Genomic DNA, 27,247 nt, shown 5'->3' with positions numbered 1-27,247 from the left:
ATCACAGCTCTGCAAATGGCAGCTGAAATCAGGAAAGCCCAACTCCCGTGCTCTTCCAGGATGTGGAACCTGTGGCCCTCCAGATGGGGCTGGATTTCAGCTTCCAGCCACCAATATTCTCTGGTGAGGGAGAACGGGACTTTTTCGTCAAACCACACTTGGAAGGCTTATAGGTGCAACATGCCTGCTCTATGACAACGAAGCAGATGTCTGTTCCTTGCCTAGAGCAATTCTGTGCCTCTGGGATCAATTCAGATAATTCAACCTTTTGGGCATTTCTCAGCAGCCTTGCTTTTTCCATTAATAGAACAGGTGGATTCAGGTTATGGCTGGTGCCATGACGGACATCTGGGCCTGCAACTCTGTGAATAAGCTAGTCAACAGTAGAAGCTGGCCCACAGTAAGATCACGTTATCTTTTGTGATAAAATCAGAAATCTGGGCTGTGGAGGTATGGTCAAATCAGAGTCTCATCGTGCAGCCAGGTGAATTTTGCCAGACACCCTTCAAGCTTTGTTCTATGTGCCTGGATACTGCCGAGAAACTCCCTAATTTCTTGCAGGGCCAAATCAGACAGCGTAGGCAGGCTTGCAGGTGCTTCCAGATGTTGCTCTTTTGCAGGTGGGATTAAATCACACGCCAGGAAATTCTGGTTATGTGATTAAAGTGGGTTTGGCAATCTTGTGCGACACACCTACTAACAAAACAAAACAACACTGTTTTTCTTTTTTTGCTGTAAAGGAAAGTGACTCAAAAAGGCACGAAGTGTGTGGAATGGCAATCGCTTGATGTGACTCGTGGCATCACCTTCCCCACACGCGAATCAGAATGAATGCTCAATAAACGGCCGGGGTGTACCGTGCCGACTTTGTGCAAACAAATAAGGATTGATGATAAATAAACGAGTCGTCTGCAACTGAAGTAACTTGTGTAACATGGGGTACTTTCTTAAAGCAGGAAAAGCTGCTGTGTCCAGAAGGGTAAAAGAAACAGGAGGAGGTGTGCGTGTGTATGTGCTTAACACTTTCATTGCTGGCCAAGGATCTGTTCTTAGATGTTCAACTCCCATCATCCCTTGCTGGCAGAGGCTTATGGGAGCTGCAGTCCCAACAACACCTAGAGAGCCATATATTCCCTCCCACTGCCTTAAAGAGAATTCCAAGGGGGCTAAAGAGGCTTGAAGGTCTGCTGTGCCTCTGCTGGTGTTTATACCCTCCCACAACTATGAACACATGTCGCTTACAGGACAACAAAGCCAGAAAACAACGAACTTGTAGGATATTTGTGCAATTGTTCTGAACTTTAGAAAAGGAAAGGACAAGGAAAAATAGAATCGTTGCTTACACTGAATAACACTAATGATAATACTTAGTATTTATAGAGCGCTTTTTCAAAGCGCTTTACATTACCTTGAAATCCTTACAACATCCCTGTAAGGTAAGCCAGTACTGTTATTCCCAACATTAGAGAAAAGAAAGAGGGCTCCCAAGAACTGAGAGACAGCAGCTCACCAAAGGCCAACCAGCAAATTCGTAGCTCAGCTGAGATTTGAACTGGGGCCTTCTGGCTCATAGCTCATGCTCTGAACCATTATGCTCGAGCACAGACTTGCAGGAAGTGATAGAAAATGCAGCGCACAACCACCTTGCTAGAAATTGGGTTTTCCTGTCACTTCCTAGGCCTGCTTGCTCCACCTGCCCCTCAGATTCTGGACACACAAACACACCTTGTGGTGCCCACTGCCGAGAGCACCAGGACCCCACGGCCAAGACAACTCTCCAGTAAACAAAAGGACTTTGCCTTAGCAGCTCCTTCCAAAATAGTAATCATCATCATAATCAGCACAAATATTACATTTACCTCCCACGAGACGGGAGATCTGATTAAAAAGAAGAGGAACACCTGAGACGTTATTGCTAAGAAAGAAGTCAACTGGCTGTCCAGCAGCCCAGTAAACTTCTGGCACTGGGAGCAGGGAAAGAAGAGGAGAACACAGACGGGGTGTGCTTCTTCGAAATGACATGCCACAGCCAGACCTGCTGGGCCTCCTGAACCCTCCATTCTGGCTCATTCAAGCAGTCCCGGAGCTGCAGAAATTACAATACCTGCCCTGGCCCCCCACCCAAAAAAATCCCTAGTCATCAGGTCAGCACTGTATGAAAGCTTCCATTTCCCACAGACACACTCACGAAAATACATACAGCGGTGGCACCCCAGGGCATTCTGGGAAATTTTGACAGCATCTTCCAGCCTCTGTCACTGACCCAAGAACCGCCACAGCCAGATAAACCCACTCGGGCCCTTTACATCTGCACCACACATGTAAAGCACTTTGATACCACTTTATAGGATTCCTCCCTAAAGGAACATGGGAACTGGGGTTGGTTAAGGGTGCTGAAAGTTGTCGGGAGAACCCTGTTCCCCTCACAGTGTTACAATTACCCAGAATTCCTAGGGGAAAGGGATTGTGAAACAGCTCTTAAGAACGGTAACTCTATGAGAGGAAGGAGGGGCCTTAGTCCTATTCTAGTGCTCAAACTACAGTTCCCAGGATTCTTTGGGGGAAGCCACAACTGCTATCATAGTTCTGAAAAGTATTTGGTGCAGATGTGGCCTAGGACTGCCAGTAGTCCCCCTGTCAGATGTGAGGGGCTTCCATCAGAATGCAGCCCCTTCAAACCTGGAACAGTCATAGAATCATAGAGTTGGAAGAGACCACAAGGGCCATCGAGTCCAACCCCCTGCCAAGCAGTGCTTTTCAAACTGTGTGCTGAGGGACCCAGGCATTCCCTCAATAAGAAGATCAAGCGTGGCTAGAGGATGGCCTTCCTTTCCCTGCAAGATGCTGGCACGTGGGTGCAATTTCCTGTGCAATTCCAAGATGTTGCTATCTGAAGCGAAGCCCCAAACACAAAGGGCTAACACACCACCCTGCCTCTGTCTACCCCACCCCCAGCCCCAGCTAAATTCTGCCCCCTCCCCAAGCAGCTCCTCTGGCTTGCTGCACAGTCGCCACACTGAGCCCTGAGACCAGTACATGTCACCCGAGATGACTTTATACCCAGGAACATGCGCTGAAATCTTTACACAACACTCAAAGTGGTCCACTGGAAGATGTCAAGGAACGTTCCCGGCAGACCAGACCACAAGGAAAGGGTTCCCAGAAAGCAGGGAGTTTGAAAAGCAACGCCCTTAAACCCCAAGAGGGTCCCAGATCCCTTAACGTCCCACAGGCAGGGCCCACTTCCTCCTGAAAGGGACCATTCCCAAAGTGGTCTGCTTGCTCTGTATTCAAAGGCCACACACTAGCTCACACACTCGTTCATTCATTCAGTCAGTCTGTGCTAGAGGCGTTTTTCATGGGGCCTCAAGTCCACCTTGGAGAACTTTGCTTGCGAAGACAACCAGCTTCTTCAGCATAGTCCTTACCCTCACGGGCCAGGATCCTGGCTTCTCGGTGATCCAGTGGGGCTTCTCACAGTTACCCATCAGGGTTCTTCCGATGTTCTTAACTGCTCCCTGGATTTCTGCCTCCATGGTTCTACCCTTGGCCAACTCTCCCAGTTTGTCCAGGGCAGTAGCACTGATGGGAGCAGACAAACCCTCTCCCCCTGCCCCCAATCACAGCCCAAGTCATCTATACAAGCCATTCAAGGCTTCCATGGCTAGGGATGCAGATGGCTGACTCCAAGCCTGCATATGAATTGGCCTCTCAAGGGCTTGGGGTTCAGAGAGCTGCCTTGTGTTGCTGTGCTGCAGAAACATGGAAGGGGGCACGGCCTTGGCTCCCCCTGCTTCTGAGGAGAGAGCTGGCGCATCTGCAAAGGGCCAAAAACCTCCCCAACGACAAAGAAATGGAGCGATCAGCTTGCTTTACCCCAGCCAAGCCCCCTGTCTCTGCTTCCTCATGTCAGTGCCAAGCTGCAAAGCCCTTGGGTTAAGTGGGGCAGACCCACGTAAAGTGCTTTGAGGGCCACACGCACCACTAAGTCATATCTGTCCCCAGAAAGTGCACACCCATGGCCTCTTTCCATGAGTGTTCAGGGCCTGCCTGGCAGTTCACAGGGTCCCTTAGCTGAACGTTGCTGCAGCGGTTACAGTAATTTTGCAGGGCCACAAGAATTGCTCCAGCAGCATTCCCTAGACGACAGGAATCCTGTTAGTGCAAGAAGATGGATTCTAATGGAGATGATTTCACTGCCCTGGGCAAAGGATAATTCCGTCTTCCTTCCAAGGCAGAGCTTTTCGCTGCAGCAAAAAAATCCAACCCCAACTTTCTCCTGCTGCCCCTTTCCTCCAGGGGAAAGAAAGCAGTGAGAACTAGCAGCAGTCCAGAGTCCTCCTAGAAGAGAACCCAGCTACTTCTTCAGACCTTGCTAGGATGCATTAGGATGTGAAAGAGGACCAGCCACAACAGTTAGCTGGTGGTAACAGTCAGCCCTTCTGGAGCAAAGCCCCGGGAAGACATTGCAGTTTTGAAATACAAAGGGGAGCCTCAGAGGAAGCCCTGCAGTTCCAAATTTTCTTGCCGCTCTAGAGAGCAAGCTACCCAACGTCTGCAGTGGCTGAAGAGCCTTTGGAAGGTATGGCCAGAGACACCATCGAAGGAGACACTATTGCACTGGCAACCCTTGGCAACTCTCACAAGCACCACTGCTGCCCATGTACAACCAGTTCGGCAGCCGCACAGTCCCCTCTAGATGTTGCTGGACTCCCACCAACAGCCAGGGACGATGGACGTCATCGCCCAACAACATCTGGAAGCTGCTGCATTGGCTACTGTTGGCCAAGCGTCCCAATGGGTTGCTGACGGCAGGAAAGCACTTCTAGATTTCGCCACTGGAAGCAGAGAGCTTTGGTCCAGGAGGAGCGCAGAGCATGGGGCTCATTTGCTCTGGCTTCACAGCAGTCGTGTTAACTCCTTGGACGCAGCACAGATCTATGTTTACGGGCGCTGTTTTCTCCATCGTTGTCTTTATTGAGCCCACAGTCACCTGTCAGAAACAAACAAAGAGGCCATTGTTAGCAGGCTCTGAACCAATCCTATGGGAAACCTGACTGCCCCACAAATGGCAAGAGACCTTCTCCTGATTTAATGCAGCTCCTTGTTTGTGTGTGTTCGGGGCCGGCCCTAATATTAGGCAGAGTGAAGTGTCTGCTTAATGAAGCTGATGCGAGCCACCATGAAAAGGCATCAAGCTGTAAGTTACTTAATTTTTTACTATTGCATTTTTACTGCTATGAAGAAGGAAGAGGTGCCTATGGCATCACTTGCTCATTTACTTCAGTTATTTGTACACCGCCCTTCATTTCAAAGCAAAATCAAGGCGGTTTGCAAGACCACAAGACAACAGCAATATCTAAAAGGTAGCAATTTGGCTGGCCTTGACTTCTCTGCACCTTAACGCGGGAGTGGGAAGAGGGGAGATATGTCACAATTTGTTGCTCCACCTCTGCAGCAAAAATATTTTGGACCAGTCCGGCATGGACGCATGTGCATTAAAAGGAAGTTCCAGGGTTAATGACTCAAGTCAAAGGACCTTTTTAAGGCAATTAATGATATACATTTAAGGGAACTAAAGCTCACTTGGCGGGAGAGAGGGAAATTCCAGTAATCATCTCAACTCAGTACAACTCAAGTCTTTGTCCATGCCTAACATCTGTGTTCCCACCTCGAGGAATATGATACCACCCACATCCCAGTCCATAAAAGGAAACAAGCCCAGATGCAGAATTGCCTTTTGGCAGTGGCAGGAGCAGGAATCAAGTAAACATTCATGGAAATGTGCACAATTTATTCCAGCCAAGGACTGGGATATTCTAACTGCAAAATTGGGATTTTTAGAAGCAGTCTAACAGAAGAACAGAATCATAGAATTGTAGAGTTGGAAGGGACATATAGTCCAACGCACTGTAATGCAGGGATCTTTTGCCCAACGTGGGGCTTCCACAAGTCACCAACTATTAGTAGTAGTAGTAGTAGTAGTAGTAGTAGTAATACTGGCCATGGGCCACGCTTTGCTGCCACTAAAGCTGGTGTCAATCGGCTCTTTAAAAAGAGAGACGTTCACAAGCTACATTAAGCAATGCTGAACCTTTGCTTATAGCAGAAATAGAAAGCCTGTGGGTCCCTCCAGACCCGTCGCTGGACTTCATCTCCCCTCATCCCTGACCACTGGCCATGCATGATGGCAGCTGAAGTCCAAAAGCATCCGGACCACCCCTGCAGGGTCCCCATCCCTTCCTCATGTGGCGACCAAGGGCATCATTCAATATTGGCATAATGAGAACAGAAGGTTATCCATCCCATCTTCCAGACCCCGAGAAAGGGCTCCTCTGCAGACACTCGCTGGGCTTCGGAAGGCTTTCCTACCTCCGGGGCACACGCGAGAGATAGTCCCGGTTCAAAGAGCAGAGCTGCTGCTCCAGGCGGAAGATGCGAAAAGCCAGGTAGGAGGAGGAGACCACCAGGAGGCAGATCCTGCGGAAGCAGAGACAAAACGGAGAGGCACCGTTGAGCTCAGAGTCAGAAAACCAACCCGGAGATAGGATAGGAATTGGGGGGGGGGCGTGCCTGCAGGCTTACAAGACAATGAAGATTTTCAGCAGCTGATAATCAGATGGCCTCAACTCTGCTTGGTAGCTCTGCTCCACCTCCAACTCCTCTTCAGTGTTTATTGCACTTTCTGGAATAATAATAATAAAAAGGCATCAGGCACTCAAATATTAAAACAATATATAATGCAAACACACACACACACACACACATATACAGGGTGAGATCCAATGCAGTGTGAGTGGGCATCTGCTAGCACAGTGTTGGGGAAAATTTTAGCCCTCCAGGTTGTTGGACTACAATTCCCATCAGCCCCAGCAAGCATGGCCTAGGGCCCGGGATGATGGGAGTTGTAGTTCAACAACATCTAATGTGGGGACAGGGCAAAAACTCACCATCTCTGCCCTAGCCCAACAGGGCTATTCTCTCCAACCTTTATGCCTTCTATGCCCCTGCAACATCTGCTTTGGAAGGTTAGGAGACACTTGAGATCTGGGGAAATATTTCTGTTGAAGAGTAAGGTAAAGGGCCCCTGGACGGTTAAGTCCAGTCAAAAGTGATTATGGGGTTGTGGCACTCATCTCACTTTCAGACCGAGGGAGTCGGTGTTTGTCCATAGACAGCTTTCTGGGTCATATGGCCAACAAGACTAAGCCGCTTCTGGTGCAACGGGACACCTTGACAGAAACCAGAGCGCACAGAAACACCATTTACCTTCCCACCGCAGCAGTACCTATTTATCTACTTGCACTGGTGTGCTTTCAAAGATTAGAGGTTCTTTTCAGAATATTAAAAACAAAAAGACAAAAAAAACCACCTATAGCCAAATGAAATTGCAAGCAGTCCACCAATGGGCTAGTTCCACACACGCATGGAAGTGTGTGGAGGTTCACCAAATTAAAGATTGGGTAAAACAGCGGTTAGAATACCCATCGCATGGTTTTGGTTACACACTGAGCAATACAGAAGGTAGAGATTAATTAGATTAAATCCTATCTTTCAGAAAGGAATTTGTTTATATATGCAGGACCAGAATATTTAAAAGCCAATCAAACTGTGCTAGCAAATATTTGAATTTTTGTTGCCGCAGCGCACCTCCTTCAACAAGCAGTTAATACTGCCTTGCTGCTTTCCTTAGAACGACATGGACACGGGACAAAAATATTTCAGAGATGAAATTTAAAAAGCTACCTATAACAATAAAAGGGGGTTGCATAAAATTGGGCCCACAATATTGAGTGCACAGCTCCTGGTGGATCCAAGGGGTGCATTTGCAGCTGAGCTGCACACAACTGAGAACACAGCACAGAGACTTAAAGCCGACTATTGCATTTGCGCCTGGGTAGAAACTCCTGTTTGCAACTGGTGCTTCTGCCCTGGTGGAAAAGGCTGCTTTGTGGGCTACCCAGCAGCAAAGAGATGGTAGCCGTCCCTACTGTCGGGCAAAGGTCACTAGGGCTTCAGAAAGCGCAAGTAAGTCCCACATGAAGGCTATATGTTTTTGGATAGTAACAACCTGCCCTCTAAAACAAAGTTTTGTACAAGAATTCTGAGAAGGAAATGGTGCTTGTTTGCATCCATGTGGCCGCTGACGGGATGAACTGCCCCGGGCGTCTGAAGCGAAATGGAAAAGGAGAGCATGAACAAAGAGCATGGCCATCTGTGCACAGCCGACACATGGATGCACTCAGGAGGGACGTGATGGGGCGGCTGGCATGACGGAGATTACATGGGGCAATTGAGATGCAGCTTATGTCCTTGTGACAGCTGAACAGTTGGTGCTGCTGCCAGGACAGCTGTTAGATCAGGCGGGGCAAAGGAAGCTCTGCCTGGGAGTCCGCAGATTGTTCCCTATTGAAGGAGAATTACATGAAGATGATGTACAGATGGTACACAACACCAGTGCAGTTAGGGAAAATGTACAAAACTAGTTCAAATATATGTTGGAAGTGTAAGGAAAAGGAGGAGACATTTTATCATATGTGGTGGGATTGTAAGGTAATTTTAAAAATTTGGGAAATGATATACAACGAATTGAAGAAAATGTTCCATTTAACATTTGTTAAAAAACCCGAGGCATTTTTGTTGGGGATTGTAGGGAAAGACCTGCCAAAAACGTTTTCATGTATGCGACAACGGCCACGAGAGTTCTGGTAGCACAAGGATGGAAGACTGAAGAAACCCCAACTAAAGAATCATGGCAAGAAAAATTGATGGACTATGCAGAACTGGCAAAACTGACATATAAGCTACGGGACAAGGATAACTGTGACTTTAAGGATGAATGGGAACCCTTTACAAAGTGTCTGAAGATGCAACAAAGTGAACTGGACTCCTTGGCAGGTTTTGAATAAACATTCACAAACTTTTTCTTGATAATAATCAGCTAAATAGTTTGAGGATCTATACAACTTTGTAACATGCAGGAAACAGCATTCTTAGAGAAACCAAAGACTGGAACTGAGGGAAGTCGGGGGGTGGATTTTGTGTGGGAGGGGGGAGGGAGGAAAAATGGGGGGGGGACAACAACGATGATATGTTTTTGGATAAAATGTCTTGTTATAATTTTGAATTAAAAAAATTAAAAACGAGAGAGTCCGCAGGTGCAGATGAAAAACATGCAGCGGCACCAAAGGCCTTTTCCCAGCCTCCTGCTGCCCCGTACCTGAGACTAGGGGCTCCTCCGAGTTACAAGAGCTTTCCTTTGTGCTGAGGCTGCTGATAGATGCCCGATGGATGCACTGGAAGCCTGCATCTGGGAGCGCCAGGGACAACGAAGCCGGCGAGCCCTTCCTCCACTTCACTTCTGGGACAATCACCTCCTGTGGAAGGCATGGAAAGCGGGTTAGCTGGCTACAGGAAGGAGCCACGATCTTTCACTGCAGTGTCAACCTACAGGCAGAGCTAACACAGCAAGAGGTTTGTCAACAAAGCCTGCTAGGCTAGTTCTTCCCAGTGCAACACTGCCCCCTCCTGGACATTGTGAGCCTTCTCCTCCGGGGAGAAGTCATCGCTCAGTGGCAGAGCACCAGTTTTGCATGCAGAGTCCCAAATTCAGTCCCTTAAAGAAGGTACCCTTCAGTACTTTGAGGCAACACAGTTAGCCAGGCATAGAGGCCCAGCTTTAATAGTTATCATTTATGCCAATAAACGTGGTTAAGAGATAGCAGCAATCGGCAGGCTCACCTATGCAAAACAAGTATGCTGCTAATTGGGTTGCAGCCAACTAAAATTCTACTCAAAGGAGACCCACTGAAATCAATAGGTCTATGTTAATTATGCCCGTTTATTTCAATGATTCTACGCCGAGTAATACTAATGCTGGATACAACTCAGTATATTTAACTTAGCACTGCATTGGATGCAACTCACAACGTATATATGCAGCATACCCAGACAGTATGGGTCATAATCCCATGCTGGTCCTACTCAAAAGTAGACCCATTGAAATTAATGGAGTTAAGATAGGCTTGTTCACTAACTTCAGTGGGTCTATTCTGAATAGGACTAGCATTGAATACCATCCTAAATATTCTTAGTATGTCGTGATAGTATATATCGTGGTATGGTATGGTTTGGACCTAGGTAAAGGTAAAGCAGGGGTAGGCAACCTAAGGCCCGTGGGCCGGATGCGGCCCAAACGCCTTCTCAATCCAGCCCACGGACGGTCCAGGAATCAGTGTGATATTACATGAGTAGAATGTGTGCTTTTATTTAAAATGCATCTCTGGGTTATTTGTGGGGCATAGGAATTCGTTCATTCCCCCCCCCCAAACATATATATAGTCTGGCCCACCACATGGTCTGAGGGACAGTGGACCAGCCCCCTGCTGAAAAAGGTTGCTGACCCCTGAGGTAGAGGATCCCTGGATGGTTAAGTCCAGTCAAAGGCGACTAGGGGGTGCAGAGCTCATCTCGCTTTCAGGCTGAGGTAGCCGGCGTTTGTCCACAGACAGCTTTCCGGGTCATGTGGCCAGCATGACTAAACCGCTTCTGGCGCAACGGGACACTGAGACGGAAGCCAGAGCACATGGAAAGGCCGTTTACCTTCCCACTGTAGTGGTACCTATTTATCTACTTGCACTGGCCTGCTTTCGAACTAATGGTTGGCAGGAGCTGGGACAGAGCAACAGGAGCTCATCACCGTAGTGGGGAGTCAAGAGAACATCTTACCAGTGAAACCGTGTCAGGCTCTTCAGTCAGTTCCTTCAAGCTCAGGCTCTTTTTGCTTGAGACCTGCAGAGAGAAGAGGCGTTAACAGACAGGAGTTTCTCTACGCAGGCGCCACTCGCTTTAAGAGTCTCCGGAAGGATGTGCAAACCAACCGAAGCTTCAACCACTCCCTCTGCCCCCAAGAGCTGACTGAGCAGCCAATACTGTATCACCAGTTCTCAGGGACTGTAAGACTCTTGTCATGGCCTAACCCCAAATCTCTCTCTTAAGACTCGTAGCATTTTAACTATTAGCACATTGGGAAAATACCAGCATTGTCCCCCTTCCACACCAAGGCTGTGCTGCGCCTACAGACTATATTGTGTATGTAATAAACCTGGACCAGAAAGCAGTGCGAGTAACACTGCTAGTTCTCTAGCTGCAATGATATAATAATAACCCCAGCCACTCTGGGCGGCTCCCAATCAAATGTTAAAAACAGTACAGCATTAAATATTAAAAACTTCCCTAAACAGGGCTGCCTTCAGATGTCTTTTAAAGATAGGATAACTACTTATTTCCTTCACATCTGAAGGGAGGGTGTTCCACAGGGCGGGCGCCACTACCGAGAAGGCCTTCTGTCTGGTTCCCTGTAACCTCACTTCTTGCAATGAGGGAACCGCCAGAAGGCCCTCGGCGTTGGATCTCAGTGTCCGGGCTGAACGATGGGGGTGGAGACGCTCCTTCGGGTATACAGGACCGAGGCAGCACCAACACTTTGAACTGTGCTCGGAAACGTACTGGGAGCCAATGCAGATCTCTCAGGACCGGTGTTATGTGGTCCCGGCGGCCACTCCCAGTCACCAGTCTAGCTGCCGCATTCTGGATTAATTGCAGTTTCCGGGTCACCTTCAAAGGTAGCCCCACGTAGAGTGCATTGCAGTAGTCCAAGCGGGAGATAACGAGAGCATGCACCACTCTGGCGAGACAGTCCGCAGGCAGATAGGGTCTCAGCCTGCGTACCAGGTGGAGTTGGTAGACAGCCGCCCTGGACACAGAATTAACCTGCGCCTCCATGGGCAGCTGTGAGTCCACAATGACTCCCAGGCTGCGCACCTGGTCCTTCAGGGGCACAGTTACCCCATTCAGGACCAGGGAGTCCCCCACACCCGCCCGCCCCCTGTCCCCCAAAAACTGTACTTCTGTCTTGTGATAAACCTCGACATCACATCTCTCATTATTGCCCTTCTTTTTAAAATTAGCAACCAGGGAGAGCTGATCCAGATCAGGACCAGAGAGAGGGGTGGAGGGTTGACTTTTCCCTCTGTCCTATTTCCCTGCCCAAAATCACCCACCCCCCTCTCAAAGCTGCCATTCCACACATGCACCAGATGAAACCACCTCAAATACTGATTTAATTCCCAGGCATATCACTGAGTAGGACCAGTAGCTTCAGAACAGGTCTGTCTAGCTTAAACGAGGGGCACAAACTATTTCATGGCACAGTGTCTAGCAGGCTTGACAAACGTCCTCGTTGTTTCTTAAGAGAAAGTCATGGAAGATTGCCTTTGTTTTGAGTTATACTTTTTTGTATTTTAACTGGTCTCTGCACCAAAAATCCAGTAAGAAATAATTGAAAGAAAGCCATGCTGAGCTCCTGAACTGAGAGGTCCATAGCTCAGTGGCAGAGCACATGCAACTCCAGGAGTGGGAGAAACCTCAGCAAGGTGACCTAATGTGGCCCTCCAGGCCTCTGCAGGTGGCCCTCTAGGTCTCTCCTCAGATCGCAAGCACCCTTCGCCGGCCACACCTCTCCCAACCCTGCACCATGACTTTCCTGAGCGCTGTTTCCTGGCTGACATGGATCCTTGAGCTATGCCTCTGGAGAGAGGGCGTGTGTGAGCCGAAATCTGACTTATTCCTGTAGCTGCAGTGCTTGGCTGCTCTACAAGGTGCTGCAATGAATTGGTTACTCCACCCTCTTCTGCCTCTGGCCACACAAACCATTTGCATGTGCCTGTCTGCCCCCCAGGGGTGCTAACTTGAATAAAATATTGGGGGGGGCTGGCAGACCCCACCCTGCACAATTGATCACAAGATGCAGCACACGCATACCATTTGAATGGCAATGGCAATTAACTTGGGGGGAAACCCCCTCAATTTTTTTATTGGGGGGACCAAAGGGACCTCGGCTCCTAGGAGTTGGCTCCTATGCCCCCCCCGAATGTCCACAAGGCAAAAAATGGCTGAAAAGGGTTCCCCATTCCTGAGTTAGGAGGACCAGAGAATCGGAACCCCCTTTTCGTAAGACCCCAGAGAGCCACTGCCACGCACAGCGATGTGGTTCCATCCACACCATGAATTTAAAGCACGTGGCTTCCCCCAAATAATCCCTGGAACTGTAATTTGCCCCTCACAGAGCCGCAATACGCAGCACCCTTAGAAAACTACAGCTCCCAAGATTCTTGGGGGGGGGGAGTCATGTGCTTTAAATGGGTGGTGTGAGTGGGGCCAAAGGTGGTCCGGTGGTTTGACTGTTGTAAACAAAATAATAAATTTAAGGTCTTATATATATAATAAATGTTCATAAATGTACCAGCCAAGCACAAACATAGATATGTGGACCCCATGTCTGGAGCAGAACAGGTCCTGAAACCATTTTGACTCCCAAACTGACCAAATGTTTTCTCTGCAAGGAGGGAGGGCAGGAATTGGGTAATCACCATTTCAAAGGAATGGGCAGACTACCAGGAAAGGCAATCAGATAAGGCATTATCAGATAACCTGGCAGACAGGAAAAACAACAACATTCAAATTTCTGTTGTAGATCACCTTTTCTGTGATGTAGGTATGATGTTTGTGGGGGGTGGTCTTGGGTTACACCGCTTCTGTGATGTATGTATGATGTGTGGAGGGGTGGTCTTGAGCTCCAGGGCAGGGAATTTAAAATGTCTATATAAGGGCAGACACACCTTGGTTCTGGGTCCTCCTCCGTCCTCCTGCGTGTGAGGGGAGCACCCTGTTGCAACAGCTTTAATAAAGATCAGGCTTACTAGCTGCTTTGCTTCTCAATATTCTCTGGTTGGCCTCTGGTTTCTCCTACCAATAGGGAACCCACGTAAGGACTCTATACACCCATAAGGGAAAAAGGGCAGATTTTGTTTACAACATGACAATTCCATGCACTCACATGGCCATCAAGGGCAAAGTTGGAAAAGTAATATTTGTCCTTCAGAAGGCGTTTTAAAGTGTCTCCCGTGCATTCTGTCACCCAGCTAGCATGCTTTTGTAGTCATGAAAGGCCTGGCTGTATTTCAAGAAAACCTCCAAACGAAAGCCTCATCCAGGAGAGTTTTCCCTGAACAAAAACACCCTAGGACTGCTTGGGAGGGGCGAGGGGCTGATCCTAAGATCCCAGTAAGACGATCTGCTCCTCTGCCACAACACCGGCCAGAAATAGATCCGGCTGAAGCTTGTGACGAGAGTTATCTAATTCACGTCCTATGACTACCGATTGTGAAGTGAGGAAATGGCGCAGTGCCCGTTTGAGAGACAGGCCGGCTAAGAAGCAAGGAGGGAAGGACAAAATGTTAGCCAAATGCCCCCCTCTCTTTCTGCCGGCCGAGCAAGGAACGAAATGTACTGCAGACATATCAGACAGGCTTTTAGAGCGTTAATTGCCTAGTTACCTACCGAAAGCAGACCTTCAGGCCAGTGCAACCCAAACATTGGGTTCTTAAGGCATCCCGCAAGATGCCATCGCCACCAACTCCTGATTCTCTCTCAAGATTACAGGACTCTGTGTGTTCCTCTCTGGGTATCATGAGAGGGAAGTGGGGGAAGAGTCTTGGGATAAAACCTGAGTTTTAAAATAGTTGTTTTTGCTTCTGCAAAGTGATCCCCACTTACTTTTTACCCAGGATGGAGAGAGAGAGCTGCCTCGTACAGACATGGCTCACAAACTTACGAGGAGTGGCAAATAGACAAAAACAGCCTTTAGTTGGCCCTTCAAATCTTTGTTGGAATCCCATTCAGTGTGGATAATTGTTGGGATAATGGGAGGCATCCTGCGGCAGCAGGTCTCCCAGCTCTGCTTAATCAAAGTGCCATGCTTTCAAAGCTAGCCCTTCTATTAGACAGAGGCAACTCACCTTGGGCAACAGTTTTGGGGAAGCCATTAATGTGGAAACTCATGTGTAAGATTTTTTTTAAAACCCCATGGCTATAATGACTGCAAAAGGGCTACATGCAGTAAGTGATCCCTACTCAGTAATCTCTCCTTTTGTTTTCAAATCCTGTAACTTTTTGAATCCTATATAACATTTATAACAAAACATTGATTTTGCTTTTTAAGTTTTTACAAAATTGTTGCTTGCGAAATCAAATTAACGGCAATACCACAATTCAGAATATAATTCTATAAATCCAAAACCATCAAATAGCAGAAATGCTTTTTGGTTTTTTAAGGTATGGTATAATAAGAAGGGTTTTGCCTGGCAACGGAAAGGATAGCAGGGAGAGATTTCCATACCTGGGGGTGCCACCACCAAGAAAACCCTCTCCCTTCTTGTTGCCACCAACCTCTCAACTTAAATGGCAGGACCCCCAAGGACCATCGCAACGGACAGGCTTTTAAAAGCGAGCTCCTCCATAACCTGGATCTTTTGACCCTTTGCTGAGACCAGCTGACCAATTCTTTTAAGTGATACCATGAGGGCTGTCAGGGAGGGAGTGGAAGTACCTGCAAGTGGGTGCAGACTCTCCGCAGCACATCGTACACGCTGTCTCTAGAGATCAGGGACACGAAGATGTACTGGAAACAAAACAAAAATCAGGAGCAGTGAATAATCATGGTGCAAGCAGCAAAGTTTGAAGCACGGCAGCTGGCCAGGCTGATTCAGCATTTGCACGTTTAAAGACAAAGACAGACACACACACACACGGATATTAACATGCCCCCTTCAGAGGGCACTTGCAAAGAACTGGTAAGCCTGCAAGCTTCAGAGGCTTCACAGAACCTTTTATACAGGCCATATCCACCCCAAACATTTCAAGCGCTATGATATCACTTTGACCTGTCATGGCTTCCCCCAGAGAATCCTGGAAAGTGTAGCTTGTTAAGGATGCTGAGAGTTGTTAGGGGACTCCCTATTCCCCTTGCATACCTACAATTCCCAGAGTGCCTTAATAATCAATCCCTCTTCCCAAAGACCTCTGGGAATGGTTTCTCACTGAGTCCTAACAACTCTCAGCACCCTTAACAAACTACACTTCCCAGGATTCTCTGGGGGAAAGCCATGACAGGTTAAAGCACGGGTAGGCAAACTAAGGCCCGGGGGCCGGATCTGGCCCAGTCGCCTTCTAAATCCGGCCTGCAGATGGTCTGGGAATCAGTGTGTTTTTACATGAGTAGAATGTGTGCTTTTATTTAAAATGCATCTCTGGGTTATTTGTGGGGCATAGGAATTCATTCATTTTCCCCCCTTCAAAATATAGTCCGACCCCCCACAAGGTCTGAGGGACGGTGGACCGACCCCCTGTTGAAAAAGTTTGCTGACCCCTGGGCTAAAGTGTTGTCATAGTGCTCTGGTGGAGAGAAGACCTTATTTATTCTATTTTTAATGGTGCCTATCACACAGGGAGCTCAGGGAACATGCTCCCCTCTATTTTATCCTCACAACAACCCAAGTAGCAATAGGCCCATGACTACCTGCCACCTTTGTCACCTACCCCCAAGGGACTGTTGTAACCAGCTGCCCTGCAAGGACATCACCAGGGCTCACTGAGCCTGCGATGAGACTCCGGCAGACCCAGCAAGGCTCCAGAAGCAAGGCTGCATTACGCCAGGCCTCCTGGGGCCTCTTTCTGAAATGCCAGCAGCCCGCCCGCAATGGGTGGCTTGAAATGGAAGCCACGCATGCATCTGGAAGAGTTTCATGGGTTTCAGTTTTGGAAAACCCATCAGGCGGCTGCCAAAATAGCAAAAGTTCATTTAGCCGTGGTGAACATGCCTAGTTCGAAAAACCACATTCCATCCACCCCTGCTCTTCTAGGGTTTCAACCAGAGGCGTAGCCTTCATTTCCTGTGCTCAAGTTGCTGTGCAATTTTATGGACATTGTTTCATGTTATTTATTCTGAATCGTAAGCTGTTGCCACAAAACTCAACTTTTTCTTAATCGAAAGGCAGGGTTAGAATGTTTTCAGACCAGGCATGGGGGACATGTGTCCCGTCAGTTGTTGTCTGGCAGGCATGGGGAACCTCTGCTCCTCCAGATGTGGGTGGACTACAACTCCCATGAACCTCAGAAAGCCCAGACAGTTCAGGAACATTTGGAGGAATAATAACAATAATAATTTTTATTTATACACCACCCTCCCTGGCCAGAGTTGGGCTCAGGGCTGCTAACACCAGTAAAATTACAATAAAAACATAATGGTTGGGGGAACCAATTTAAAATGCAGGTTAAAATGCAATTTAAAATGCAGCCTCGTTTTAAAAGTAGCCCATAGATCAAAACCGTAAGGGGAGGGAAACATAAGGGCCAGACTGAGTCCAAACCAAAGGCCAGGCAGAACAGCTCTGTCTTGCAGGCCCTGCGGAAAGATGTCAAGTCCCGCAGAGCCCTAGTCTCTTGTGACAGAGCGTTCCACCAAGTTGGGGCCAGTACTGAAAAGGCCCTGGCCCTACTTGAGACCAATCTAACCACCTTGCGACTTGGGACCTCCAGAGTGTTGGTATCCTCCGCGGGGCATACCAGGAGAGGCGGTCCTGTAGGTACGTGGGTCCTAGGCCGCATAGGGCTTTAAAGGTCGAAACCAGCACCTTAAACCTGACCCTGTACTCCACCGGGAGTCAGTGCAGTTGGTAAAGCACTGGATGAATGTGATCCCGCAGCAAGGACCCCGTAAGGAGCCTCGCCGTGGCATTCTGTACCCGCTGGAGTTTCTGGGTCAGCTTCAAGGGCAGCCCCGTGTAGAGTGAGTTACGATAATCCTGCCTGGGGATGACCGTCGCATGGATCACTGTGGCCAGATCAGGGCGAGAAGGGTAAGGGACCAACTGCTTAATGTGGCGGAGATGGAAAAAGGCCACCTTTGCTGTAGCTGCAATCTGCGCCTCCATGGAAAGGGAGGCGTCGAAGGTTACACCCAAACTCCCTGCCCCAGCTGTAGTACTACAGTTCCCCAAATCCCTGATGTTGGCAGGGGCTGGTGGGCATTGGGAGTCCCAAGCCTGTTTTAAACAAATAAATATTGTGAGCGCCTGCTCTCACCGGAGATAGATGCCACATTTCTAGTAGTTCCATCTCCCTTTCCCCCTGCCCTCTGTGCTCTGAGCACCCTTCTCACACACACCCTGTCCAAAAAAGGGTGGCAAAACTAGTGCCACACTTGGCCACAGGGAGCAGGTGGGTACATTGTGCACGAACAGGCTGAAGATGGGAGCTCCAGCTCCCTCCTCTCAAACAAGATATCAACTGAACTCAACAAGGCACAAGATTTGAGGAAGGATCAATATCAAGGCGATGCAAGGAGGACCATCAGCCTTCAAGAGGGTGTGCTAGCAGAACCAAAGGTGAGGAAACAGTGACCGCAGAAGCGCTGGCAATCCCTTCATGTGGGGCAGGGATGGGCAGGCTGTGGCCCTTCCAGAAGCTGGATTACAGCTCGATTCATCCTTGGGCCATGCTGCTTGGGGCTGATGAGTCAACATCCAGGGAGCCACAGGTTCTCCATCCCCGATGTGACACAAGGAGTAAAGGGCACTAGATAATAATTAACAACGCAGCAGGTTTTTACACACAAAAAACATATACAGTATAAGTACTGAGTGGGAAATCGTTGCCTCCAGACCTAAATGCCAAGGACATGAAGTGGGGGGGAATTGCATGACACATCTAAGGCGAACAGGTTTATTTGCATAAGCTTTCACCAGTAAAAGTCAATGGGTGCCTCAAGTGTACTAGAACCTGCTAGCTGCTGATGTGGAGCCTACTAGACTCTGCTGAAACAACCAGCAACTTCCCGTTCCTTTCCGAGTTGGCGTAACCCATGAAGAGGGCAGGCTGGGACTGAACCCAACATCGTACAGGGACACGATTCGCACCGGGGGAGTTCTGAAGGGCTGGGTAGAAATGTGGAGAGGTCTTGATTTGCGCTGCAGACCCAAGGCTCAAAGCCAGGGTGGCTGATCTGTGGCTTTCCAGAGGCTGTTGAACTACGACTCCCATCATCCCTAGCTGTTGGTCATGAAGGCTGGGTCTGATAGGTGCTGGAACACAACAACGCCTGGAATGTCACAAGCTCCCATTCCTTAGGCCAGTTTCTGTCTAGGGCCACATTCCCTTGGGAGTAACCTATCAGAAGCTGCAGGCCTGGAGTGGGCGGGGCCATAAGGCAACTCCGTACATTCCTAGGTGCAGATTACATGGGATATCTGCACATGGGCATTTAATGTCCCTGACCCCCACCCCCAAACACAGCAGATTTATTGCTGCAGAGGCTAAAAGGCCAAGTATTTATAGGTGAAAATGTTCACAGCTTTGACCTCAAATAGTACAGATCTTTGCCTGTGTCACTTACCTTTCGGCTGGCATTGGTGGTGATAGCAAGTCCATTCGGCAACAGGCGAGCCGTTTTGTGCTTTTTTATCAGCTGGACAGAGACAACAGGAATGACGACCTGAAACGGAGAAGAATGGATGTAGTTTGTGCGCGAGCCAAGAGCTGAAGTCATGGGATCGCGCAAGATAACTCCCTGGGTCATTAATTTCTGGTTGCAGAATCATCACCCAAGTCCTAACCATATTCAGTCTGCAAACAAGCCACGAGAGGAGGCTTGCGCAACTGGAAGTAAGACCCCATTTGCACTATGCATTTAAAGTCGTTTCCTATCACTTTCCTAGCATCACAGAACTGTAGAGTTGGAAGGGACCCGATAGTCATCTAGTCCAACCCCCTGCAAGGCAGGAATCTCAACTAAAGCACCCACGACAGATGGCCATCCAACTTCTGCTTTAAAATATCCAAGGAAAAGAGTCCAACCCCTTCCGAGGGAGTTCATTCCACTATCAAACAGCTCCTGCCATCCAAAAGTTTTTAAATATTTGTGGCGTCTCCCAAAGAATCCTGGGAACTGTGGTTTGTCCAGAGTGCTGAGAGTTGTGAGGAGACCCCTCAGAGAGCAACAATTCCCAGAGTTCCCTGGGAAGAGGGACTGGCTGTTAAAACCAGGATGGGAATTGTAGTTTTGTTGAGGGGAATATGGGGCACCTTTAAAAAAACCACCCATCAAATGCTTGCAAGCAAAAAAGTCTGTCTACTTGCTTCTTTAACCTTATCGGCCAGTCAAACATTGGTGCTTAAAAACAACAACAACAACCCATGAGTAGCTTTTTCCTACCCACATTCTGCTCACTGTCAATAAAGGCTAGAAATACTCAGGCTGTGAACAGATGAAACAGAAGGCACTGCAGAGGCTGAAATGAGGCATCAGATAATTGCTCTTGCCTGCAGTACACGTTTCCTGCCCCATCATGGGCTCTGATGAAATCGGTTATGCAACTTCTTATAGTAATTCCAAGCTGCAGGAAAAGGCCACATAGCTCAGTGGCAGAGCAGGCAGAAGGCCCCCATTTCAGGAAGAACTGAGAAAGGCCCCTTTCCCAAATTTTGCACAGCTGCTGCAGATGTAGATGGCCCAGAGCTAGATAGATCAATAGTCTGACACAGTGCAGAGGCAGATTGCTATATATCCTGGGGGGGGGGACCAAGAATTGCTATAAATAAGCATGTGCTGGATGCCAGGTTTCATGGCAGGGCCATTATTATTATTATTATTATTATTATTATTATTATTATTATTATTATTATTATCTCCAAATGCTCTGTAATGGTGCAATTTTCAGACCATTGCGTTTGAGAAGAATTAGGACAGTGGCCACGAATGAAGTTGCTGGGGACCCACAGCAGAAGCCCTGGCAGGCAAAGGGCCCCAGCAGGCATTGCTGTTGTCAGGGAGCCCCTTGCAGCAGCCTGTGGGTGCAGGGCAGTGACATATCAGCCCCAGGGAAACAGCTGAGATTAGAACAAGAAAGGGGCCAAGTCTTTCCCAGGGCAAGGTTCCCTCTCTCCTCCGTTGGGTTTGTACAGCTGTCATTATGCTGGGTCAGAGCAAGCACAAAAGATGCAGTAAGGGAGGGACTGGCATGAAGCAAATGTACCCGGCCTTCAACATAAAACAAAAGGCCTAGGAAGACTCTCAAGTGTCATGGGCAGGCTGGATGCAGAGTGTTGGTGGGAGACACTAGCTGGGGAACCCCCAGGGGAAGAAGCTCAGAGACAGGGGGTTGATGGTGGGACAACAAATGTATGGTCAGAGGGAGAAGACTGGAAGAAGGAGGTATCAGAAGCTGAAGAGGCAACAGGGTTTCGTGAGCAGGAAGAGGCTGTGGCAGAGAGTGGTGCAGAATCAGAGGCAGGAGAGGAGTGGGGCCAGGAGACAGAGATGAGGCAGGCTGCTGAAGAAGCCAGGGAGTCTCCCCCTCCCGCTGTGACCAGCTCCCTTTCCCCCTGGTCTCCCAGAACACACAGAGAAATGAAGAGGGAGGAGCAACGAGAGATAAAATGATGGAGCCTTAGGTTGCTGGGGGAGGAGCCTCAGAGAGCGGTGGGAAGGTGGGGACTTTCAGGCCTCGCAACTGCCTCATTGGGGCAAGACCTACTGGGAAGAGCTGGTGTGATCACTAGGCCTGCGCTGTTTGGGTTTCTTCTAATAAAGAGTTAACTTCACTGACTCCCGTGTTGTTGTTTTTATTGCTGAGCTATTCCTGACTGGCTCCTGACATCAAGGCAGAAAAGCCATCTCCTTTACTTAGCGCCTAGCACATGAGGGAGAAAGAAGAACTTGCCACGGATTGTGGACATGACCCTCAATCTAACGAAAATAAACAGTCGGAGGGAAAAGTTCAAGGCTGCAGTTAGATAAATTGCAATGTAACGACAGAAGAGTCCTGCTAAATGGGCTGAACGTTGTGGAGTTGGAAGCAGCCTTCTTCCTGAGCAATGTTTATTTAAATAGGTAGCGCTCAGGATATAAATAATTCAGCCGTTCGGCACCATTTTAAGGAAGTCTGTTCTAAATATGGACGAGCGTTACCCATCAACGGCAGTGTTTACCAGATAACCCCAGAACTGTAAATCAAGGAGAGCAGCAGGAATTCTGCACTGTTATCAGATTCAGCTATGGTTTCTCTTATGCCACAGACACAGGCCTTGCCTCCAAAGCAGCTTGCTTTGAGGATTTAAAACAAAACAAAAAAGTGACATTTGTTTCCATAAGATGTCCTTGCACCTTAGAAAGCTGGGCTCAACCATCTTGCTTGCCCCTTTGCCATGGCGAGTGGGGAGTCACGCTCAGAAGAGTGAGATCCCAAATCTGCAGCTATAGGCAGAGGCAAGCTGGTGTGCATCCCAAAAGCCAATCTCAGCTCAGGTCTTCAGGTAGCAGAGGTGGCCTCTAGCGACCCAAGTGGTGTTCTGAGCTCGGAGCAGAGACAGAGTTGGGCCTCCTGTCAGAATTAAAGAAGCTGAGGAACAGGATTGCCTCTAGGGCCAAGCCCACGGGGCACCCGAAGTTCAGAGCACCTGTCAAGCATACAGGCAGTCTCTGCCCCAAAACCATGTGGGGTCAAGGGCCTGTATCTAAGGGGTGGGCAGTGGAAGTGGGAATGTAAACATTTGGCAAACATCACACCCTGGGACCTTAGATTGAATGTGCTACAAAGAATGAACAAAGGAAGATAATATTCAACTCTTCCAGCACTCAAGGTTTGAGACAGCATGAGGATTACGAAAGACTGCACACGCAAAAATGGATTTTGTATTTATAAGAGATGACAGAGCTGCTGTCTGTGAGGAGGAAAATATGGCTGCTGTAAGAATGGACAACAACAAGTAACGACTGAAATGGAAATTAAAGATGAGAAGATGTGGCAACATGAGGAAGAGATGGGCATATGTTTGCAACAGAAGTTGGAAACCTGGTTTTAAGAAATTGTATTAAATTAAAGTAATTCGGACAGATTTGTAATAATTTGGAAAACTAACCAAAATAAATATTTACTTTTAAAAAGGGCTTTCCCCCCCACCCTGCAGCCAGCAGCTCCAAGCATAGATATCAGATTCCCCCCGGGAACTTGTGCTACATTTGAGATGCTGCAGTTGAGAGGCAACACTTGGAGAAGGCACCTCCAATGCTGCAATCAATGTTTGACTGGCCAACAGGTTTGAAAAAGCAAGTAGGCAGACTTTCCTGTGCTCAATCATTTGGTGGGTGGTTTTTATTACTGTCGCCACTTCATTTGATCTCCATCGAACACACTCCTCTTTTAGTCTGCTAATGTTTACTGACTCACCTTGATATCCTTCCCAAAAAGGTTTGCATAGAAACAGAGCCAGTTTGGGGAGATGTAGAGGCGGCCTTGGATGAGGATGTCTCTCTGGAGAGCGCAGGAGCAGACTGCAAAGAGAAAAGGCATCGTGTGAAAGGGTGTGCTAGTCCTGCTTCGCAGGGGGGAAACATCACCTCCCAAAGCAGTTTGCCCCCAGTCTAGATTCAATGCACCCTGCTGGTGGCAGCGGCTGTACATAAACGAAAGGAGATTCGGAATATGCCACTGGGGTTACAAATAAAATACAGTGGTATCTTGGGTTAAGTACTTAATTCATTCTGGAGGTCCGTTCTTAACATGAAAGTGTTCTTAACCTGAAGCATCACTTTAGCTAATTAATGGGGCCTCCCGCTGCTGCCGCCGCGCGATTTCTGTCGTCATCCTGAAGCAAAGTTCTTAACCCGAGGTACTATTTCTGGGTTAGCGGAGTCTGTAACCTGAAGCGTATGTAACCTGAAGCGTATGTAACCCGAGGTACCACTGTAAAAGGCACAATGGAGGGGAACTTGAAACTTGCCTACAGATGAAACTCGGAAAATTAGAATATTGTGGAAAAGTTCATTTATTTCAGTAATTCAGCTTAACACCTTAACAGTGCCACAGGCTGATAGCATCCATGCCACGCCGCATTGAGGCAGTAATTGATGCAAAATGGGCCCAAACCAAGTACTGAGTACATGTGCATGCTTCTACTTCTCAGAGGTCCAATATTTCTCTATTTGCAGTCCTTGTTTTGCTGATTTCATTTAATATTCTAATTTTCTGAGATTGTTAATTTGGGGTTTTCATCAGCTGTACGCCATAAACATCACAATTATAACAAATAAAGGATTGACATATCTTGCTTTGAATGTCATGAGTCTATCTCATATATTAGTTTCACCTTTTAAGTTGAATTACTGAAATAAGTGAACTTTTCCACAATCTTCTAATTTTCCGAGTTTCACCTGTACTACTTTATGATGTTCTGTTAGTTCTAAGGAAGGTCTTGTTATTATTCTACAGGAGGCAGGAATCAGATCTTTATCTTTCCCCACCACTGTAGATTTACTCTGACAGATGGGTGGTGTCATGATGGCATCAGGACACTGATAGGTGGGTGGTCCCACCCAGTGGTCAAAAGCTCCCCCATGGGGCAGAGTCTGCTTCACCATCACATTCCCCCAAGGGGACTTGCTGGAAAAGCAGCACCCCATCAGCTGTTGCCCCCCAGTGACACCAGCTGATTGGAAGGTGGGTTTGATTTGGAGGAAATGGCCTCAACGGTCAGCTTGGACTTCCTGATGGGTCAAGACTGGCCCACGGACCAAAGTTTCCTCAGCCCTGTTATTTGGAACTTTGCTACTTTGATTTCATATTTTTGTTCTAGTTGCTCTATCATCTTCCTCTCCAAATTTTTCACCATCATTTTAGTCTTTGTTTTGTTCAATTTGAATCCTGATAATTTTCCGAATTTCTCCAATTCTTCCAATACTTTGCCAACACTGGTTTGAGGTTCCTCTAAAGATAATACTAAATCGTGCGCATATGCCTTCAATTTAAACTCCTTGGACCCAATTTTAATTCCGCGTATTTCCGATGTTTCCCTCGCCCTATTTGCCATCACCTCTAGCGCCATTATAAACAGCAAGGGGGATAGAGGGCATCCCTGTCTCGCTCCTTTCGCAATATCGAATGACTCAGTCAAATTGTTATTGACAATCAATTTAGCTGTTTGGTTGGAATATATAGCTCTTATGCCCTTCATAAGTGATCCCTCCATCCCCATTGCTTCCATACTCTTTATCAAAAACTGCCAAGACACATTATCGAACGCTTTTTGGTAATGCGTCTGTTATTTAGAACTTTGGAACTTCTTTCTCACCAACAAGGCAAATTGAGGTTCACCCCCTGCTCCAATGGGGACACAGTGATGGGCAAAGCTGGCAACCCCAAGCCCCCATTCCAAGATCCAGGTCCATGTGGCTCCTGCAATTTACTTTTCAAAAAGCATTCGAGCGACTACTCATTACATTTATTGTGTCGCATCGAGTTTGGCCTTCAGAAAACCAGGCGGGTTAGACACTCTGGGCTAAGGTTGCCCTCTAGGAGGTGGCTTCAGCCGGAATGCCTCTAGCTGTTGAGAGCCTCGTCCAGAAATGAACCGCCAGGCCAGAGTAGCCAGCCTCCAATACTACCCTCCAACTCTATGATTCACTTCCTCCCTTTAAGCAATGTTTACCACTCACCTTTCAGCACACTCTCCTCGGTAGGGATGTCCTTGAACAACTTGTGGTACTGAGAGTTGTATTTATTTGGAGGCTAGACAAAAAAAAGACATAAAAAGAGCTAGGGATATCAAAGAGGTGACGCCCGAGTGTACTGGCAGCAGGCAGATATTGGGCAAAATAGTCTGACCACAGGTTTTCTGACCACAGCCTTTTCACTTAAATCCTCCTCATCATGTCCTCCTCCTCCCAGGACCCGTTATGAAGAGCTCAGAAAAGAGACAAAGAACACACTGTCCGGATAGTAAAGTGCTGGGAAGTAAAACCCATTAGCCTACTGCACAAAGGTAACAATGACATTTGTTGCTCCGCCTCCTTTTGTCTCTGGCCCACCCACACTGACATGTGGCCCTCAGCAGGTTGCCCCGAAGGGAATGCGGCCCCTGGGCTGGAAAACGTTCCTGCTTTATATGGAAAGATGACTATTCCTGCGCTGTCCGCTCAAAGCTTGTTTCCTTCTGCAATGCCTAACAATTATTTAGACACCTCCCCGCCCCCCGCCATGGGGCACCTGAAGAGTGAAGTCAGTGACGATAACAATAAAAGCATGCATGGAGAGAGCCCATAAAAGGTAAATACTGTATCTAGCAGGTGTCACTAGGCCAGAGTTCCTGTGAAGTTTAAGCTAAGAGCAGACGGTGGAGCAGCAGGACCAGGATGCAAGAGGCAGCTTTCAGTCCAGCAGGGGGGGAAGATTACAAGGGAAAAGCAAGCAGAATCCGGCCAGACGGTTTGCCCCTGACCAAGGGCAGTGGCTGCAGAGTCCTGGAAACCAGCACCCTGCCCCGCCCCAACTCACCGTGACTTCGCTGCGGCATTTCTTTAGCTCCTCCTCCTTGATGGCATCACTCAGGTGCAGGCTGGAAGACAAAGGGAGATTCCACGGATGGGCATCCCTACGGCCATACCCACACAAAAAAACACCCTGCACTTTTATCAAGATCCCGCTCAAAACTCAATTAGGCTGGTGGTGGCTGCCAAGAGGGCATTCTGGGGTCTGCAAACATAATCGACTTACTGAGGTCTGCCAAATTAGAGGTCTTGGTTCTTTTAAGATGGGCTTTAAAAGACCTGCACTTTCAGGACAGGCTTATGAAGTTCAGTTTACCTAATCAATTCTTTTGGCTGCTGTTCCGTCTTTCTGCTTTCTATTCCTTTTTATGCTGCATTTTGTTCTGTTTGACCGAATCGTGCTGAAAAGGCAGGTTATTAATTCTGCCCCCCCAACCCTTACTGTAAAAGATTATCACACTAATCCTAGGTTATACCGGCTATGTTTCGCTATCACCTTCTGTAAGAAAGAAACCGGTTCCGCGTAGACAATGGAATCTTCCTCCCAAAAGTAAAGAGACGTTTGAAGTTGCAAGGACATCACCCTCGTGAGAAATGACTAACAGGTTATCTGTATGTTTCCTGTTAGTCATATCTCACGAGGGCTGTGTCCTTTTCCACGTCAAAGAAAATAGCAAGCCACTAAGAATTTGTAGGAAATTTTAAAAAGCGGCATCAAGGTGTTGTGACACACATGCATCCACGAAGACCCTTCTCCTCTTCGTAGTTACATTTGCCCTCAAATGGTATTTTAAACTTCAGATTTGCATGGTTGGGTAGTTCACAAGCTCCACCAGCTTCACTGGACCAGGGAACAGGTGAGAGAGATGCTGGAGCCTTGTTTGTACAGGATATTAACGGGGGCCACATAACTCTCGCAAGGAAGGCAGAGATCTCTGACCCCTAACTTACATTCCGCTTACTTCAGGACAGGTACACACTCCCCCTTCCTCTTCCTTCTTTAGCATGGGTCTGTGGAAGATTGCTGCG

The 27,247-nt window shown here is 48.0% G+C and overlaps 1 protein-coding gene across 7 annotated transcripts in view; it reads right to left on the bottom strand.

Annotated features, from left to right (window-relative positions):
- Positions 1-1,270: 1,270 nt before the first annotated feature.
- The window catches only part of GRAMD2A (GRAM domain containing 2A), a gene marked incomplete at its 3' end in the record, with an annotated part of 70,033 nt that continues 44,056 nt past the window's right edge, over positions 1,271-27,247 (bottom strand). For 6 of the 7 annotated variants that reach the window (XM_083475923.1, XM_083475920.1, XM_083475925.1 and 3 more), the window contains 10 exons: positions 26,226-26,286; positions 25,388-25,460; positions 23,124-23,227; positions 19,292-19,390; positions 15,449-15,520; positions 10,729-10,791; positions 9,221-9,377; positions 6,586-6,685; positions 6,373-6,480; positions 1,271-4,993 (listed from right to left, as the gene is read on the bottom strand). In XM_083475923.1, coding sequence (XP_083332049.1) covers positions 4,990-4,993; positions 6,373-6,480; positions 6,586-6,685; positions 9,221-9,377; positions 10,729-10,791; positions 15,449-15,520; positions 19,292-19,390; positions 23,124-23,227; positions 25,388-25,460; positions 26,226-26,286 — 841 coding nt within the window. Of the gene's footprint in view, positions 4,994-6,368; positions 6,481-6,585; positions 6,686-9,220; positions 9,378-10,728; positions 10,792-15,448; positions 15,521-19,291; positions 19,391-23,123; positions 23,228-25,387; positions 25,461-26,225; positions 26,287-27,247 lie in introns of those variants that run through there. The other variant, XM_083475919.1, reaches the window with a different exon arrangement.

This window comes from Podarcis liolepis, assembly GCF_965112155.1.
Source record: "Podarcis liolepis genome assembly, chromosome: 14".
Lineage (NCBI taxonomy): Eukaryota > Metazoa > Chordata > Lepidosauria > Squamata > Lacertidae > Podarcis > Podarcis liolepis.
The sequence above is the reverse complement of the archived record's forward strand: the minus strand, read 5'-3'. Positions and strand labels throughout refer to the sequence as shown.